Raw genomic sequence first — 15,200 nt, 5'->3', positions numbered from 1 at the left:
AGCATGGGGATAGCACAAATATGGAGGCATTTTTCCAAACCACATTATGTCTTGAAATGCAAACTCTTCTAATAACCCATTAATCCCCGCATGGAATCTCATTAGCTTTAGCGCGGGACGAGTAATTTTGCGAACTTTATTTATAGTGGCCAGTCCAAAGTTTGATACCAGAGAACATAAAGAGGGGCGTCACTTCATTGTGAGGCTTTGTAAGCACGGCTCGCCACGTGATCGCAGAAGACCGCGACGCGGATGACGACGCACGGTATTTGTTTTGCTGCCTCTCTTGCTTCATCTACGTGCATGATTGCCGTGTCCGATGTAATCGCCGGCCAAATTTCGTCATCCAGTGACGACGAACTGATCAGACGGTAGTTGCCTCTATACTACACATGGCCGAACACTTTCTGGCCTAGGCATAGTCAAACCAACTGGCTTTCCTACAATACCCACGAGATTTAATGGCCGCTTTGATTTCCGCACCTACCTATAGGAGGTGACCGAATCTTACGCAGGGGCCGTATTCTGTAGCGGTTCGCTTTGGAACCGGTTCGGTCTGGCTGTTACGTCCGGATTACGTCACTCGGAGAAAGAGTGGAACGGGGCGGCGTAAGGGGAACCAATCAACGACCGGCGGTCTGCCGGAAGATCACGTCATCATTTTTGTTTGTACTTGGGGAACGGTATAGCAATCGAAGGATGTTACTGGTTTTATAAAAAAACATTGGTTTGTATAGAACACTTGCAAATATAATTTTCAGTAATAAATGTGAGCTTGCGGCGCAGACGGCTACTGGGAGTTGTAATTTTTTTGTGTTGTTTTCTTATTTAGTCGCTAGGTGGTGTGCCATACGTTACGCAAACAACTTTCCTCGCTTTGTTTACGTTTTGGACTTGTTCGACCGCCGAAACCGAAACGATGTCGTCGCACAAGGACAGGCGGCTGGGTCCTCATGTTTCAGCGAGGCAGCACGAAATACTCGTTTCATTTGTCGAGGAGCACCCCTACCTAACAAAGGCGTCGTGTGTGTTGCGCCAGTAGATGACGGCGGCTTTCTATTGCGTCGTGGATGGGAATTTAGCCCATCCTTTTTCTTTGCCCACAACCGTAATGGCCTTGGCGACGGCTGTAATGATCCGACTGACCGAAGGCTGCGACAGAGCAATCGCTTCTTCATTCCCGACGCACTGTTGAAAGCTCCCGGTGGCAAAAAAACCGCCGCGCGCACAGCACTTTCATCGTAGTGTCGACACCACGAAATCTTTGAGGTCCGAGATGTTCTTCCAGCTCATCGCAAAGACGTCGCACTATGTCTTTGGAGAGCTTAAAATGCCTTCGAAACTCTTCTTCTGCCATGCCGAACGTGTCGCGCCGTTGCCTCTCGTCACGTCGTTGTCTTTCGGCGCTCGCCAACAGCACAACCAAAGGAGCCGCCATTGCCGTCTCTGTCTCGTCTCGTCTCGTCTAGGTGCCGGCTCGTCAGCTGGCGCGAGACTAGCCGGCAGCCACGGTTGCCCTAGCAACCCTCGACATCATGGTCACCACCGCGCGCGACCCTCGAGCGAACCACTTCTCCGCGGTTCTTCCCGCAGCAGGGAACCGGTTCCTTTCCAGATGATTGGCAACCTGTTTGACGTCAACAAAATTTATCGTCCCGCCCACCAGGGATGACGACAACGAAGCGCCGACCAATAGCAACAGCCAGACCGAACCGGTTCCAAAGCGAACCGCTACAGAATACGGCCCCAGGATATGATAGCACCGCCTTGGCAGCAGCTAGGTTCCCCCTAGATGAATGCAACTTTTTTTAATCCAGATAAGTAACGTTATCATGCGTTATTTACTATCCCGACAGTAAAATGCGATCTTACTGCTAAATTTTAATAAGCACGGAGTAGCGGTAGGCGGAATTTGTTTTATTTGCTGCTAAATATAAAACTCTCGAGTATGACAGGAGCAACAGCTGAGAAAAACTGCAAGCGCAGCCCTTATAATGGCATAGTACCGCTGTCACGGTTCAGGGATCAGAAAAACTGCAAGCAGCACGGCCTGCTCGGCTCATGGTATGCAGCCTTGCATTAAAAAGTATTTGCCCAACGTGCTTGTTCTGGCCGCAATTGTTTACGATACATCACTCATTGAAGTTCATGTCGCCGACTATTCCACATTGCAGTTGACTGCCTGCACCTGCCTTAACATAAAATTACATAAGTTCCCAGCTGCACTCTCTATGTACATTTTGTATTGTCTGGGTCCTAAGAAATGAGTATATATATATATATATATATATATATATATATATATGGGGGGGGGTAAAACGTATACGAGCCCCTTGGTACCCCTTGTCTTGAATATATATTCTTTTATACACCTAGCATCCCCGTAACATATTGGTGAGTGGTGCGGGATACAACGGCTGGAAACGGAGCTCCGCAGTGGACGTCGCATCACCGTCCGCACCATGAGTGACGTCGAGCACTTGGGATCAACGTTGTGATTGTGCAACCCAAGGATCCTGAAACTTTCCGCGGGACCGATAGCGCCGACGTTGAAGGTGGCCATGTACGAACGCGTGAGTGGAATCAACAGATGGGACCCTACGCTTATGCTAGCTAACCTGTTGTTCTACCCAAGAGGCACGGCAAAGGTGTGGTACGAAAACCGCGAAGAGGAGCTAAGCAGCTGCGACCAATGCAAAGAAAAATTGACAGAGTTGCTTGGCAAGCCAGCCAGCCGTAAAATTGCCGCAAAGCACGAAATGCCCTCCCGCGCCCAATCCCCACGGAGTCTTATGCCTCGTACATCCAGGACGTGCTGGTACTTTGCCGTAAGGCCGATCATGACATGACAGAAACTGAGAAGGTCGGGCACGTGCTTAAATGCATTGCTCACGACGCGTTTAATCTGCTCATGTGCAAAAGCTGCTCTACAGTTGACGCAATCATTAAATAGCGCCGACAATTCGAGCAGGCCAAAAGCCGACGCGTCTTGCAACCATTCGCCCGACTTCCCAATACTGCCGCAACGTCCACGTGTGAAGATCAACCCGCACAGCAGCATGCGTCGGCATCAGAGGACGTGGTGCGAATCGTTAGACCTGAACTGGATGCGACGGGCCCGCAGCTTTGTGTTCGCGTAGCCGTGATGCTACCACGTTTTCAATTCCTCTCGAACAAGCCATCGTTCGCCAGGAACATGAAAACATTGGTTTACATACTGTGTGCTCTCGCCAATTCCAAAGCCAACGAACGCCCTTCTGCTATTTTCGCTCCACCCTGACGCTTCTCTCTGCGTAATGGCAACCCGACTGAGTGGAGAACTGCGGAAGACCAGCCGATATGTTTCACCTGTCGTCATTGTCACGATCCCCCCGGGTTCTTGAACAAGGGAGGGCTCGAGGCACCCTCCGTTAGATGGACGCTCCGCAGCGTGGTGGTGCTAAACGATGACTAACCGCCGAGCAGCTGTGCTCCTCGGTGTTTATTGCACTGCGGTGACCGATGTTGCCTGCCGAGCTTGGCAGGCCACCGAGCCTGGCGGCGAACAAACATTATGCGTGAGGGGGCGCCACATGCTTGCTACAGCCGCATTGGTCATGTCGCCCTATACTGTCGCAACTCGTGGCCCTCAACACCTCGCACGCCGACCAACCTAAGCCGTTTTCATTGAAATGCCCGCAATGTTTTGCCCACCGCCGTGTCTAACAGAGCCGCCAACTCTGCTAGAAACGCGTGGTACAGCCGCTCACCAGCGCCGCGCGAACACCAGTCTCGTTCACCGCAAACACATCGTCTATCTTCCCGTTCACAGCAGCCACGTCGGCTTTCGTCCCTTGTGGCGTTTGGCCACACCCTTTAGGAAAACTAAGAAATGCAGCCCTGGGAGGCGGTGCTACATTGCCTACTAAAGCAGCAAATACTCTATCTGTGCCAACGAGGAGAAGTTTAATAGACGTTAAAATAGACAGCGTACTTGTCCAAGCACTCGTCGACACTGGAGCCCACGTATCTGTGATGAGTGCTAGCCTCTGCAGACGTTTAAAGAAGGTCTTCACCCAAGCATCTGCACGAGTGTTTCGTGTGGCTGACGGCGGCGTGCTGGTTGTTCTTGGAATGTGTACTGCGCGTTTAATTATAGTCGGCCGCCCTATTTGCGTTCTCTTTGCTGTGATCGACAACTGCCCTCACGAAGTTATCATTGGATTGGACTTTTTATCCACTCGTTCTGCTCTCATCGACTGTGCGACCGGCGTTCTTCAGTTGGAACTGCCTCAACTCGCCGATGCTCCGAGCACCGCCCCACCGCACTTCTGCTCGCTTCACGATGTGCGTCTGTCTCCTGAGTCAGTTACTTAAGTCACCTTGACCGCCCAGCCACTGGTTCCTGATGTTGGATATGTGCTTCGCCCGATCATCGATGTGCGTTTGAACCGGAACGTTGCTGTTCCGCATACGTTGGTCACGGTTACTAATAACGACGTCGTTCTACAACTTCTGAATTTCAGCCTGTGCCCACAAGTGATTCCGGCCGGAATGTTCTTGGCCAGCGTTATTAGTGGTTCCGCACTTGATATTGAGTCTGAATGCCGAGAGTGGCTTATTAGCGCCAATTTCCGCTCACAGCTCTGGTTCATTAACGGATGACTTCGCGAAAATTATTGCACCTGACCTCACCTCTGCACAGGCCACGGACATACGTCACCTGCTTAAATCGTACCGTGACATCTGATTTCGGGGACAGGTCTTTAGGCCAACGATCTGTTGTTCACCACCGTATAAACACTGGAGACACGAATCCTATTTGTCGGCGTCCATATCGGGTATCGCATGCTGAACTTCGAGTCATCCAATCAGAAGTGGACAAAATGCTCAGCAAATGGGTCATCGAGCCATCAGTCAGTCCTTTGGCATCGCATGCCCTCCTTGTGATGGTACCTGGCGTTAATTCGTCGATTATCGCCACTTAAACAAGATCACGTTAAAAGACGTCTACCCACTACCACGCATCAACGACGCCTTGGACAGCTTGCACTGACCTGAATACTTCTCTTCCATCGATCTTCGTTCCGGCTACTGGCAGATTTCAGTTGATGAAATGGACAGCGAGAAGACGGCCTGCATTACGCCGGATGGCTTATATCAGTTCAAAGTCATGCCCTTTGGCGTATGCAATGCTCCTGCGACATTTGAACGTATGATGCACTCTCTTCTGCGAGGCTACAAATGGACCAACTGTCTTTGTTACCTTCACGACGTTATTGATTTTTCTCGCACGTTCGGCAGCCACCTTACCGTCTCGCTGCAATTCTTGCTGTCTTCCGAAAAGCCAGCCTTCAACTGAACCCCACGAAGTGTCAATTTGGGCGCCGTCAGATTTCCGCGTTGGGACACCTCGTTGACGCATCCGGTGTCCAACCAGATCCGGAAAAACTTCGCGCCGTACGCAGTTTTCCTGTGCCACGTTCTGCTTCTGACATGCGCTGTTTCTTCGGCCTGTGTTCTTACTTTTGCCGTTTCGTCAAAAACTTTGCCGACGTTGCTCGGCCTTCGAGAGGTCTTGTAAAGAAGAACACGCCATTCTCATGGGGCCCGGAGCAGGCTCCGGGCCCTATGAGAATGGCGAATTGCCGATTCTCATGGCGAATGATGAATCGCCATGAGAATCGCCGCGCTCATCGGGGTTCTGACCACCCCTCCCATACTTGCCCACTTTGATCCATCTGCACCGACCGAAGTCCACACTGCCGCAAGCAAACACGGCGTCGGCGCTGTTCTCGCCCAACAGCAGAATGGTACCGAGTGTGTGATAACTTACGCCAGCCGCCTGCTGTCACCTGCGGCGAGAAATCACTCCATCACCAAGTGGGAGTACTCTGCTTTAGTTTGGGCTGTCGCCAAGTTCCGGCCATATTTGTATGGCCGCAGGTTTTCGTTCGTTACAGATCACAACGCTTTCTGCTGGCTGTATTCCCTCCGGGACCCCACAGGACGGCTTGGTCACTGGGCTTTGCGGCTCCAGGAATTTTCATTGTTGTCAACTATAAGTCTGGACGTCTGCAAAAGGGCATTGATGCCTCTCGCGTCACCCCTTGGATCCTCCTGATCCTCTTTCGCATGATCAGTTGACTTGCGTGATGGCTTTGACTGACATGACCGACATGCGCGCTGAACAACAACGCGACGCATCCTGACAGTCCATCATCGCCGGAGGACAGTCTGGCAGCACCGACGGCGTGTGCCGCATGTTCGTGCTGCATGATGGCATCCTGTACTGCCGCAATATCAGCCCTGACGGCCCTGAGTTGCTGCTTGTCCTTCCTCGTCATCTGCGATCCGACGTTCTCGAACAATTTCACGATGCACCGACGGCAGGACACCTTGGAGTTTTGCGTGCATCCGACCACGTACGACGCCGGTTCTTCTGGCCGGGTCTCTACCGCTCTGTGCGTCGTTATGTCGCAACTTGCGAGTTGTGGCCACCTGTCAGCCGTCTCCATCCAATTGATGTTCCCTTTGAATCATACTTTCGCGTAAGCCTTGACCTGCTTGGCCCTTTTCCGACGATGACCAGAGAGAATAAGTGGATCACCGTCGCTACTGATTATGTGACACCCTACGCGATAACAAAGGCGTTGCCGACTAGTTGCGCTACTAGTTTTTCCTTCACGACGTCATTCTCTAGCCCGGTGCCCCTCGACAGTTACTTACAGGCCTCGGCCGCTCGTTCTTGTCTCGAGTTGTGGACGCCCTCCTCCGCGCTTGTGCCACTGAGCACAAGCTGTCCTCCGCCTTCCACCCACAAACCAACGGTCTTACGGAACGTCTCAACCGAACACTCACAGAGATGCTGTCTATGTACGTTTCCAACGATCACCGCAACTGGGACGCCCTGCTGGCCTACGCGACATTCGCACATAACTCGTCCCGACATGACACCGTAGGATATTCACCCTTTTATCTTTTGTATGGTCGCGGCCCCACTTTGCCCTTTGACACCGTCCTACCTTCTGTGCCCCGCGTTGCCACTGAGTACGCTCGTGAAGTCATCGATCGCGCTCACATGGCGGCTGAAGTTGCAGATCTCGCTTCTTAGCCTCGCAGCAACTGCAAAAAGAGTGTTACGACCGGTGCCATCGCGATGTTCACTTCCTCCTAGGTGCTTGGGTGCTCCTTTGGTCAACATGTCGTCAAGTCAGCCTCTCCCAGAAACTTCTCTCTCGCTTCACAGGGCCTCATGAAGTCCTACGTCAAGTTTACGACGTCAATTACGAGATCGCGCCGTCACATTTTCATCCATCCTGAAGGCCGCCACCTGTTGACGTCATGCACGCTTCGCGGCTGAAGCCACACTCCGCTCGCAGTTCTTCGCCTACCGTGCGCCAAGACAGCGCTTCACCACCCGGGGTTTCTGTTACGGAAGGATGAACGAAGAGAGGAAAAGGATGGCAAGACGCTGGCTACTGCGGCTTGTTGGTGGTCAGCCAACTTTACTACGCAGACTCATTTTGTATATATATTGTAAATACAATCGTCTATACTCCCACCATCCCCATAACAATACATATATATATATATATATATAAAGGAGACGGGGTACGATCTTGTTAATCATGACCGTGTAAAGCCAACAAGAAGCCAAGGAAAGCATCGGGGAAATTAGCTGTAATTTTAATGTAGGAAATGTTAGAGAAATGGAATTAATGTGGGCGAAAAGATGGCATGTCGCCGGTGGGAGCCGATCCCAAAACCTCCGCATTACAACTGCGTTGCATTGCCAAATGTGCTGTGGCGATGGCAATCAACCCGTCCACCAACTTGGGTATTTATGTTCTAGATCTAGCCCTAGGAGTGTTAGCCAGCGCCGCTCAGAGCCGAGGTGGGCGGATGTAAAACATCCTGTTTTGCCCGATAGCGTCACGTAACACGTGATCTTAGGAGATCGGGCACGTGGCTAACAAACCCTCGCATGCTACCTGATTACATCAAGGTTGCCAGGTTCGACACGCTCGCAATGAGTAAACGAAAGAACAAGGGAAACCAAGGGGCTGGATTTTGTTAATAATTACCCTATATATGTATATGTATGCATGCAAGAGTGAAGGGGTTCGCGCCGAACCCCTTTTTTCTTTTTAAACCGAACCCTTTAAAAAAAGAAGACGAATGGTATGGCGCATGTTTTTGCAGACGTTTCTACTGTGTATTTCCCCAGAAATGAATTTCGCCATGATATCGACTTCTAAATTGTCTGTCGTGACTGCTTTACCTTCTTAACAACAGAAAAACATTTAGGCAAGGCAATGAATAACTATCTCCAAAACTTGATTTCACAGTGTTCCAGCCATTCACCGAGAAAAAAAATAACGTTAGACACATAAACAGCTTTCTGAAGTAAAAACGTAATGTCTAGAAATCAAGGCACAACATAAGAAAACGTCTTAGAGTGGAAAGTTGGGCGAGTTAGTAATAATAATAATTAATAATGGGAATAGCGCGAACAAGACGATGCCAGATTAGTCGTGGAAGCAGCCCACATGAGCTAAAAGGCACCTTGTGCATTAGAACAGCCTTCGATCGCGCTTTCTCAGCAGGAATTAACGTACCTAGATAGCTCGATACCGTAACATGTGCCCTGTATACACGTGGCCCGGTTGTGCGTTCCTCGATTGACCATGTAGTCGCTTGTGTCGCTTATATACCTGGGGCCCTATAACGTAAAACTATTCCAATATGTTTCTATTCCAATCTCCTGACGTCAAATTTGCGTAACCACTGACGCAAGCACCGGGCGGTCACCCGCAGGATTGTCTGTACAGACCAATCAAACACTATCTTCGTTCATAGGAGGTCACTTTTGTTGGCTGGAAAAACGAATAACATTGCCTACACTGAGCGGCTTGCCGTATCTAATTGGCTGACAAGAGGCGAGGAGAACGCTCAAGTGGCGAGGGATTCGCTGGGGCAGAGCCAGTGCACTGAAAATCGATAACCGGATGAAGAGGGTGGTGCCGGCGTCTGCGATTGGTCGACTTTCCCTTACTTAGCTTGTGGTGGCTGGTCGAAAATCGCGGTGGCATGCAACGGAAGCTTCAGAATGGCGCTAAAACTTACCCTCAGCAAAGAAGTTTTAGCAGAATGAGGTGGTAAGCGTGCCGAAAGTCCTCGACAACGTTACACGGCCACGCAAGAACTTTTATTATACGCAAATACACACATGCTCTCAGGCAGGTGCGAGTAGCCAGCGTCTCAGCGATCGGCGGCAGCCACCTTTTATTCCTTTCGGAACGGGGCAGCCTGCGGCTATTCCGAATAAAATTCAGTTTTGTTCGGCATATTAATGCATCTTTATCGCGTACACGTCACTTTGACGCGGTGAGTTTGTGCGGTTTTGTGACGTCGCGTGATAAGCAGGTGAACTGGGTGCAGCCCGAAAACTTTTTACCAATAGCCGAGGACTAATGGCGAAAAGGGGTCGAATCAGAAATAAATTTTTTTCTTTTTTCTGTCAAATCATGCATAATCAGTGTGTTAACATCATATCAGATGGGGAGGTATCGCGGTTTTCGTGACGTCGCGTGACAGACAGGTGAAGTGGGGGTGGTCGAAAAAAGTTTTTGACCAATCGTGGAGGGCTGATAGCAGAATTGGAATAGACAAGTTTGGAATAGTTTTACGTTATAGCGCCCCGGATGTGTGTTTCAGTGAACGTAGTTGTGAGTCAGAGCTCGTCCTCTACCCTTTCACACCGTCGTCGTCTTGTTGGCGCTGCTCGAATAATGTGAGAAAACGTCGCCTGAGCTTCTCGCAACCGACTTTTTCTTTAACGGCCGCCTCAGCTGACAAATGGTGTCTGTTAGGCCGCTCACCTCTCGAGCATGCAGAATGGACGGTGTGGGGCTGCATGATTGTTTTGTACATACTTTTGCAGCGCCGCGAGTTTCCCATGTGTTTTGTGAATAGGGGGGCGTCCACCCCACAGCGCGTCGGGCAGCAACCGTCTCTGTTTCTGAGGGGTCGGACGGCCAGCGTGGTGTCGGGTGACGAGCCGCGGCGCGCGACGTGGGGGCGCGGTGCGGATGCGGAAAACGGATTCGGAGAACTTGCTCTTACGCTTGCGGTATTGACATTCCGCCGATGGTCATAATAGGGCCACGCGGACAAACCTCGAGTGGGACGGTGGTATACGCGACGTTCTGGCGCCGGCTCCCGAGTCCCCTGCTGGTTAGAGACGCAGCTGCTAGCAATGTTGACCACGTGTTGCGCGTACGGAGCGGGGGGGTTCACGCCCCTACGCATTCGAGCGGCAGCCACGTGCATCTTGTTTTGAGCGCTGAGGAGAGCCCGCTTGGTGTCGGGTTACAACTTGTAGTGCGCGCCGTCGAGAGGGGCGCGGTGCGCATGCGGAGGCCGCGTTCGGAGAACTTCGTTTAAGAACACCGAGTCCGGATGCCGCCAGCGGTCATTGTTTTTCTACAAGGAAAGACCTTGAGGGGGACTGCGGTACGCGGTGTTGGGACACCAGCGCCCGAGCCCCCTGCTGGCTAGAAACGCCGCTGAGGTGCGAGGTGGCCGCAATAAATCGTGCGTGCCTCGCGTGTTTGCCGAGGTCGTCACTGACCACGTGGAAATAAGAGAGGGAGACGAAGTTGTGGGAAGAAGGAAAACAGGGTTGTTTTCCAATGCATTTACTTTTGAGAGTAAGGCCGTCCCCTTGGGTTGTGGCTTAAGCAAACTGTCAACTCTCATTGGCAACTTCTTCCGTGGGATGGGCTAACGACCCTACCGCCCCTTTTCTTTGTCTCTTCCAACTATAACAATCGAGACGAGGTGCTTGCTCCTCAGTCTAGGCTGTAATCACTAAACTTGATAGAACAGTAAGACTCCGTACGATGCAACGCTAGTCTGGGCCGTAACCACTTAGTGGTAGAACAGTGAGACTCGGTTGATCGTATGTAGTGACAGTTGTTCTAGGCTCTAACTTAAGAAAAAGTAGAAGAGTAAGGCGCTGTTTACTTGTGTGTTTTGTATCAGTGTTCTTTTGCTAACTCTGTATTTGACTGTGTAAATATTTCCGTTGCAATATATCTTCAAGTTTTGTTACCTCCAACCAGCCTCCTGCTTCATCAACGCCGATAATCACCTTGAAGAGACTTTGGTCGACTTCAAGGAGAAAAGAACTAAAACTTAACTGTCCTTCTCTGAAATGTGCATAAACCGGCTTGCAAGGTGAATAATGCGCTCGATTTCATTTCATCAAAACTTTTGATCAGGTGCACTTCGGCTTAGAGTGCCACCATTTGTCCACAAATATGGCCCCTCGAAGCGACGAGGTTAAGGCAGTAGCCAGTTTTATTATGCACCACAGCCGCTTCAATCTACATGTGCAGTAGGAGAAGCCGCAGTGGGAATTTCTGCAATGATTATAACCGCCACCAAACCATTCGTCCCTAGGATTTGACAGCGATAGCGGTCAAAAGTTTGTTTCACGCAACTTTTCCACCGTCTGTATCAGCTGGCGTCCTGACAGCTCGCCAGAAAAAGTTGCCAAGAAAACGAAATCCTCATACCTGGGGCTGAAGAATGCATCTATGACATGTGCTAAGGATTCCGAAACTCCATCTTCGTTCTGCTTCAGCTTCCCCGAGAGTCTGCAATACAGAAATAAAAAGAAATCTTATCAAGAGAAGTGCTAAAGGTGAATGAAAGCAGTAAATTGTTAATACAAAACTCCTCTACACTTTCCCTTGTCCAATAAATCGGCCTGGGCAAGTGATGAAGTAATATTTTGATTTGGCTGTATCAATTTTAAGCACGTGCACTGTTTATTTATGGTGCTTACCTAGGGTCATGTCAAGATTCGAAACTTTCGAATAGCGAATCCACTATTCTCCCATTGGATTCAATCTTCAAATCAGATTTGTCTATTTGTAGATAGGACTAGTCTTCAAATTGTTTTTTAACATCTTATATCAGCAAAACTACGCGCCCAATCGTGCAGTCTGAAGCAAAATTCCATAGTCTATATCACGGCGACTACAGTAGACACAGAACACAAGAAGAGGGAGCACGCAACACCGTCCAGGGTGCAATACTATTCTAGTTACAGGGCAACCTTTCGCATTCACCAGCGTTTCGTGAGAGATCAAATTGAGTTCTAGAATTCTTTCATTCCCCAGTTAGGCTTTAATGTGGAACACTTCGTAACCTGTAATGTGTTGACAGAAAATTGCGCATCTTGTGAATATACTGCGATCTGAAGATCCTTTATATCACATGTGAGAACGCCACTACGTTATTCTAGAAATATTTGAACAGCAAACGATATTCGAATCGATTAGCTTTTTGCGCTATTCAATTCTCATTTGATTCGGTTCGAAAACTTGCTATTCGCACACCCCTAAGCTTTATATCACCACCGAATGCTACGCTATGAGAGACGTTGCAATATATGATTCCGTGATAGTTTCTACTACCTGGGTTTCTAATCTTCCCCTAGATCTATATATTAGAAATATTAATAATTCATTTATTTATTCAGCTTTATTTTTGCATTTTCCTATCCTGTCTACCTATGCTCATCCCCATGTAGAATGTCTTTGCGAGAGTGTGACGGTAGCGGAACACAACCTTCTGTTCTGAACGCGAGAAATGCCACGGACAGACCTGCGCAGCTAAAGACCGTAGATAAATGATTACTGTAGAAAATCCCTCAGTGGACTTGTCAGATACTGCGTAACATCATGGCCAGTTGCTCATCTGGACTTCATGCAACGAATGACTGAGTGAACGAGTGACTGGAACCATGGCTCAGTGTGTCGTTGAGGATGACGCGGTGTCCATAAAGTAAGACCTTCTGCAGTTGCCTAATTGGTGAATCAAATTAGAATGAAATAATTTTATTTGAGCAAGTTATGTAGTTGTAGTTATGATAGATTAGAGAAGCCATTTCGTGCGAAAGAACATTAGCTACTCCAAATAATATTGATTAGGGTTCATCATCATCATCAGCCTGATTAGGCCCACTGCAGAGCAAAGGCCTCTCCCATACTTCAACTACTCCGGTCACGTGCTAATTGTGGCCGTGTTGTCCCTGCAAACTGTTTAATCTCATCCGTCCACCTAACTTTCTGCCGTCCCCTGCTATGCTTCCATTCTCTTGGAATACAGTCCTTAACCCTTAATGACCACCGGTTATCTTCCCTACTCATTACATGCCCTGCCACTGCCCGTTTTTTTTTTCATTTCAACTAATATGTCATTAATTCCCGTTTGTTACCTCGCCCAATCTGATCATTTCTTATCCCTTAACGTTACACCCATAATTCTTCTTTCCATAGCTCGTTGCGTCGTCCTCAATTTAGGTAGAACTTTTTCGTAAGCCTCCAGGATCCTGCCGCATACGTGAGTACTGGTAAGACACAGCTGTTATATGCTTTTCTCTTCAGGGATAATGGCAACCTGCTGTTCATGATCTGAGAATGCCTGCCAAACACCCCCTAGCCCATTCTTATTCTTCTGATTATTTCAGTCTCATGATCCGGATCCGCGGTCACTACCTTTCCTAAGTTGATGTATTCCCTTACCACTTCCAGTGCCTCGCTACCTATCGTAAACATCTGTTCTCTTCCAAGCCTGTTAGACATTAGTTTTGTGAAGACTAATTTTCAGACCCACCCTTCTGCTTTGCCTGTCCAGGTCCGTGAGCATGCACTGCAATTGGTCTCCTGAGTTACTACGCAAGGCAATATCATCAGCCAATCGCAAGTTACTAAGATATTCACCATTACCTCTTATCCCCTATTCTTCCCAATCCAGGTGTCTGAATACCTCCTGTAAACAGGCTGTGAATAGCATTGGAGAGATCGTATCTCCCTGCCTGACGCCTTTCTTTATTGGGATTTTGTTGCTTTCTTTGTGGAGGACTACAGTGGCTGTTTAGCCACTATAGATATATTTCAGTATTTTTACATACGGCTCCTCTACACCCTGATTTCGTAATGCCTCCATAACTGCTGAGGATTTGATTGAATCAAACGCTTTCTCGTAATCAATGAAAGCTATATATAAGGGTTGTTCATAATCCGCACATTTTCTATCACCTGATTGATAGTGTGAATATGGTCTATTGTTGAGTAGCCTTTACGGAAGCTTACCTGGTCCTTTGGTTGACAGAAGTCTAAGGTGCTCCTGATCCTATTTGTGTTTACCTTAGTAAATACTTTGTAGGCAACGGACAGCAAGCTGTTACCCAATTTTTCAAGTCATTGGCGTCCCTTTTCTTATGGATTAGGAATATGCTAGCGTTCTTCGAAGATTCTGGTACGCTCGAGGTCGTGAGGCATGGCGTATATAAGGTGGCCAGTTTTTCTAGAACACTCTGCCCACCATCCTTCAAGAAATCTGCTGTTACCTGATCCTCCCCCGCTGCCTTCCCCCTTTGCATAGCTCCCAAGGCATTATTTACTTCTTCCGGCGTCACTTGTGGGATATCAAATTACTCTTGATTACTCTTTCTTCCATTATCGTCGTGGGTGCCATTGGTACTGCATAGATCTGTATAGAACTCCTCAGCCACTTGAACTATCTCATCCATATTAGTAATGATATTGCCGGCTTTGTCTTTTAACGCATACGTCTGATTTGTGCCTATTTCCAGTTTCTTCACTGCTTTTAGGCTTCGTCCGTTCTTGAGAGCATGTTCAATTCAATTCATATTATACTTCGTTATGTCAGCTACCTTACGCTTGTTCATTAACTTGGGAAGTTCTGCCTGTTATATTGTATTTGTATGGTTAAAGGCTTTCATACATTCGCGTTTCTTGATCAGATATTTCATCTGCGGCGATAGCTTACTGGTACCCTGTATACCGGAGTTACCACCGACGTCTATTGCACACTCCTTAATGATGCCCATAATATTGTCGTTCATGGCTTCAACACCTGAGTTCAACACCTCTTCCTGAGTTGAAGCCGAATAGCTGTTCTGTAGCTTGATCCGGAATTTCTCTATTTTCCCTTTTACCGCTAACTCATTGATCGGCTTCTTATCGGCTACGTTGCTAAACATTTTCTTCACCTTGTCTTAGGTTGCCGATAGAACGCGCGTCCACGTGTCTTGCGGTATGCACACGGTCGGCGACTTCTAACTACTACAAGGAGTCACTCACAATGCAACACACCCTTCCTATGTCGCCCCAATGTTG

General features: G+C 48.8%; 1 protein-coding gene across 2 annotated transcripts in view; it reads right to left on the bottom strand.

The window, feature by feature from the left end:
* LOC126534776 (scoloptoxin SSD14-like) overlaps positions 1–15,200 on the bottom strand; it is a 175,288-nt gene that overhangs the window by 93,457 nt on the left and 66,631 nt on the right. For both annotated transcript variants that reach the window (XM_055072696.2, XM_072289264.1), the window contains exon 8: positions 11,565–11,645. In XM_055072696.2, the coding sequence (XP_054928671.1) occupies positions 11,565–11,645 (81 nt within the window). The remainder of the gene's footprint in view (positions 1–11,564; positions 11,646–15,200) is intronic.

This window comes from Dermacentor andersoni, chromosome 7, assembly GCF_023375885.2.
Source record: "Dermacentor andersoni chromosome 7, qqDerAnde1_hic_scaffold, whole genome shotgun sequence".
Classification (NCBI taxonomy): Eukaryota; Metazoa; Arthropoda; class Arachnida; order Ixodida; family Ixodidae; genus Dermacentor; species Dermacentor andersoni.
Note: the sequence above shows the minus strand (reverse complement) of the source record. Positions and strands in the feature narration are given on the sequence as shown.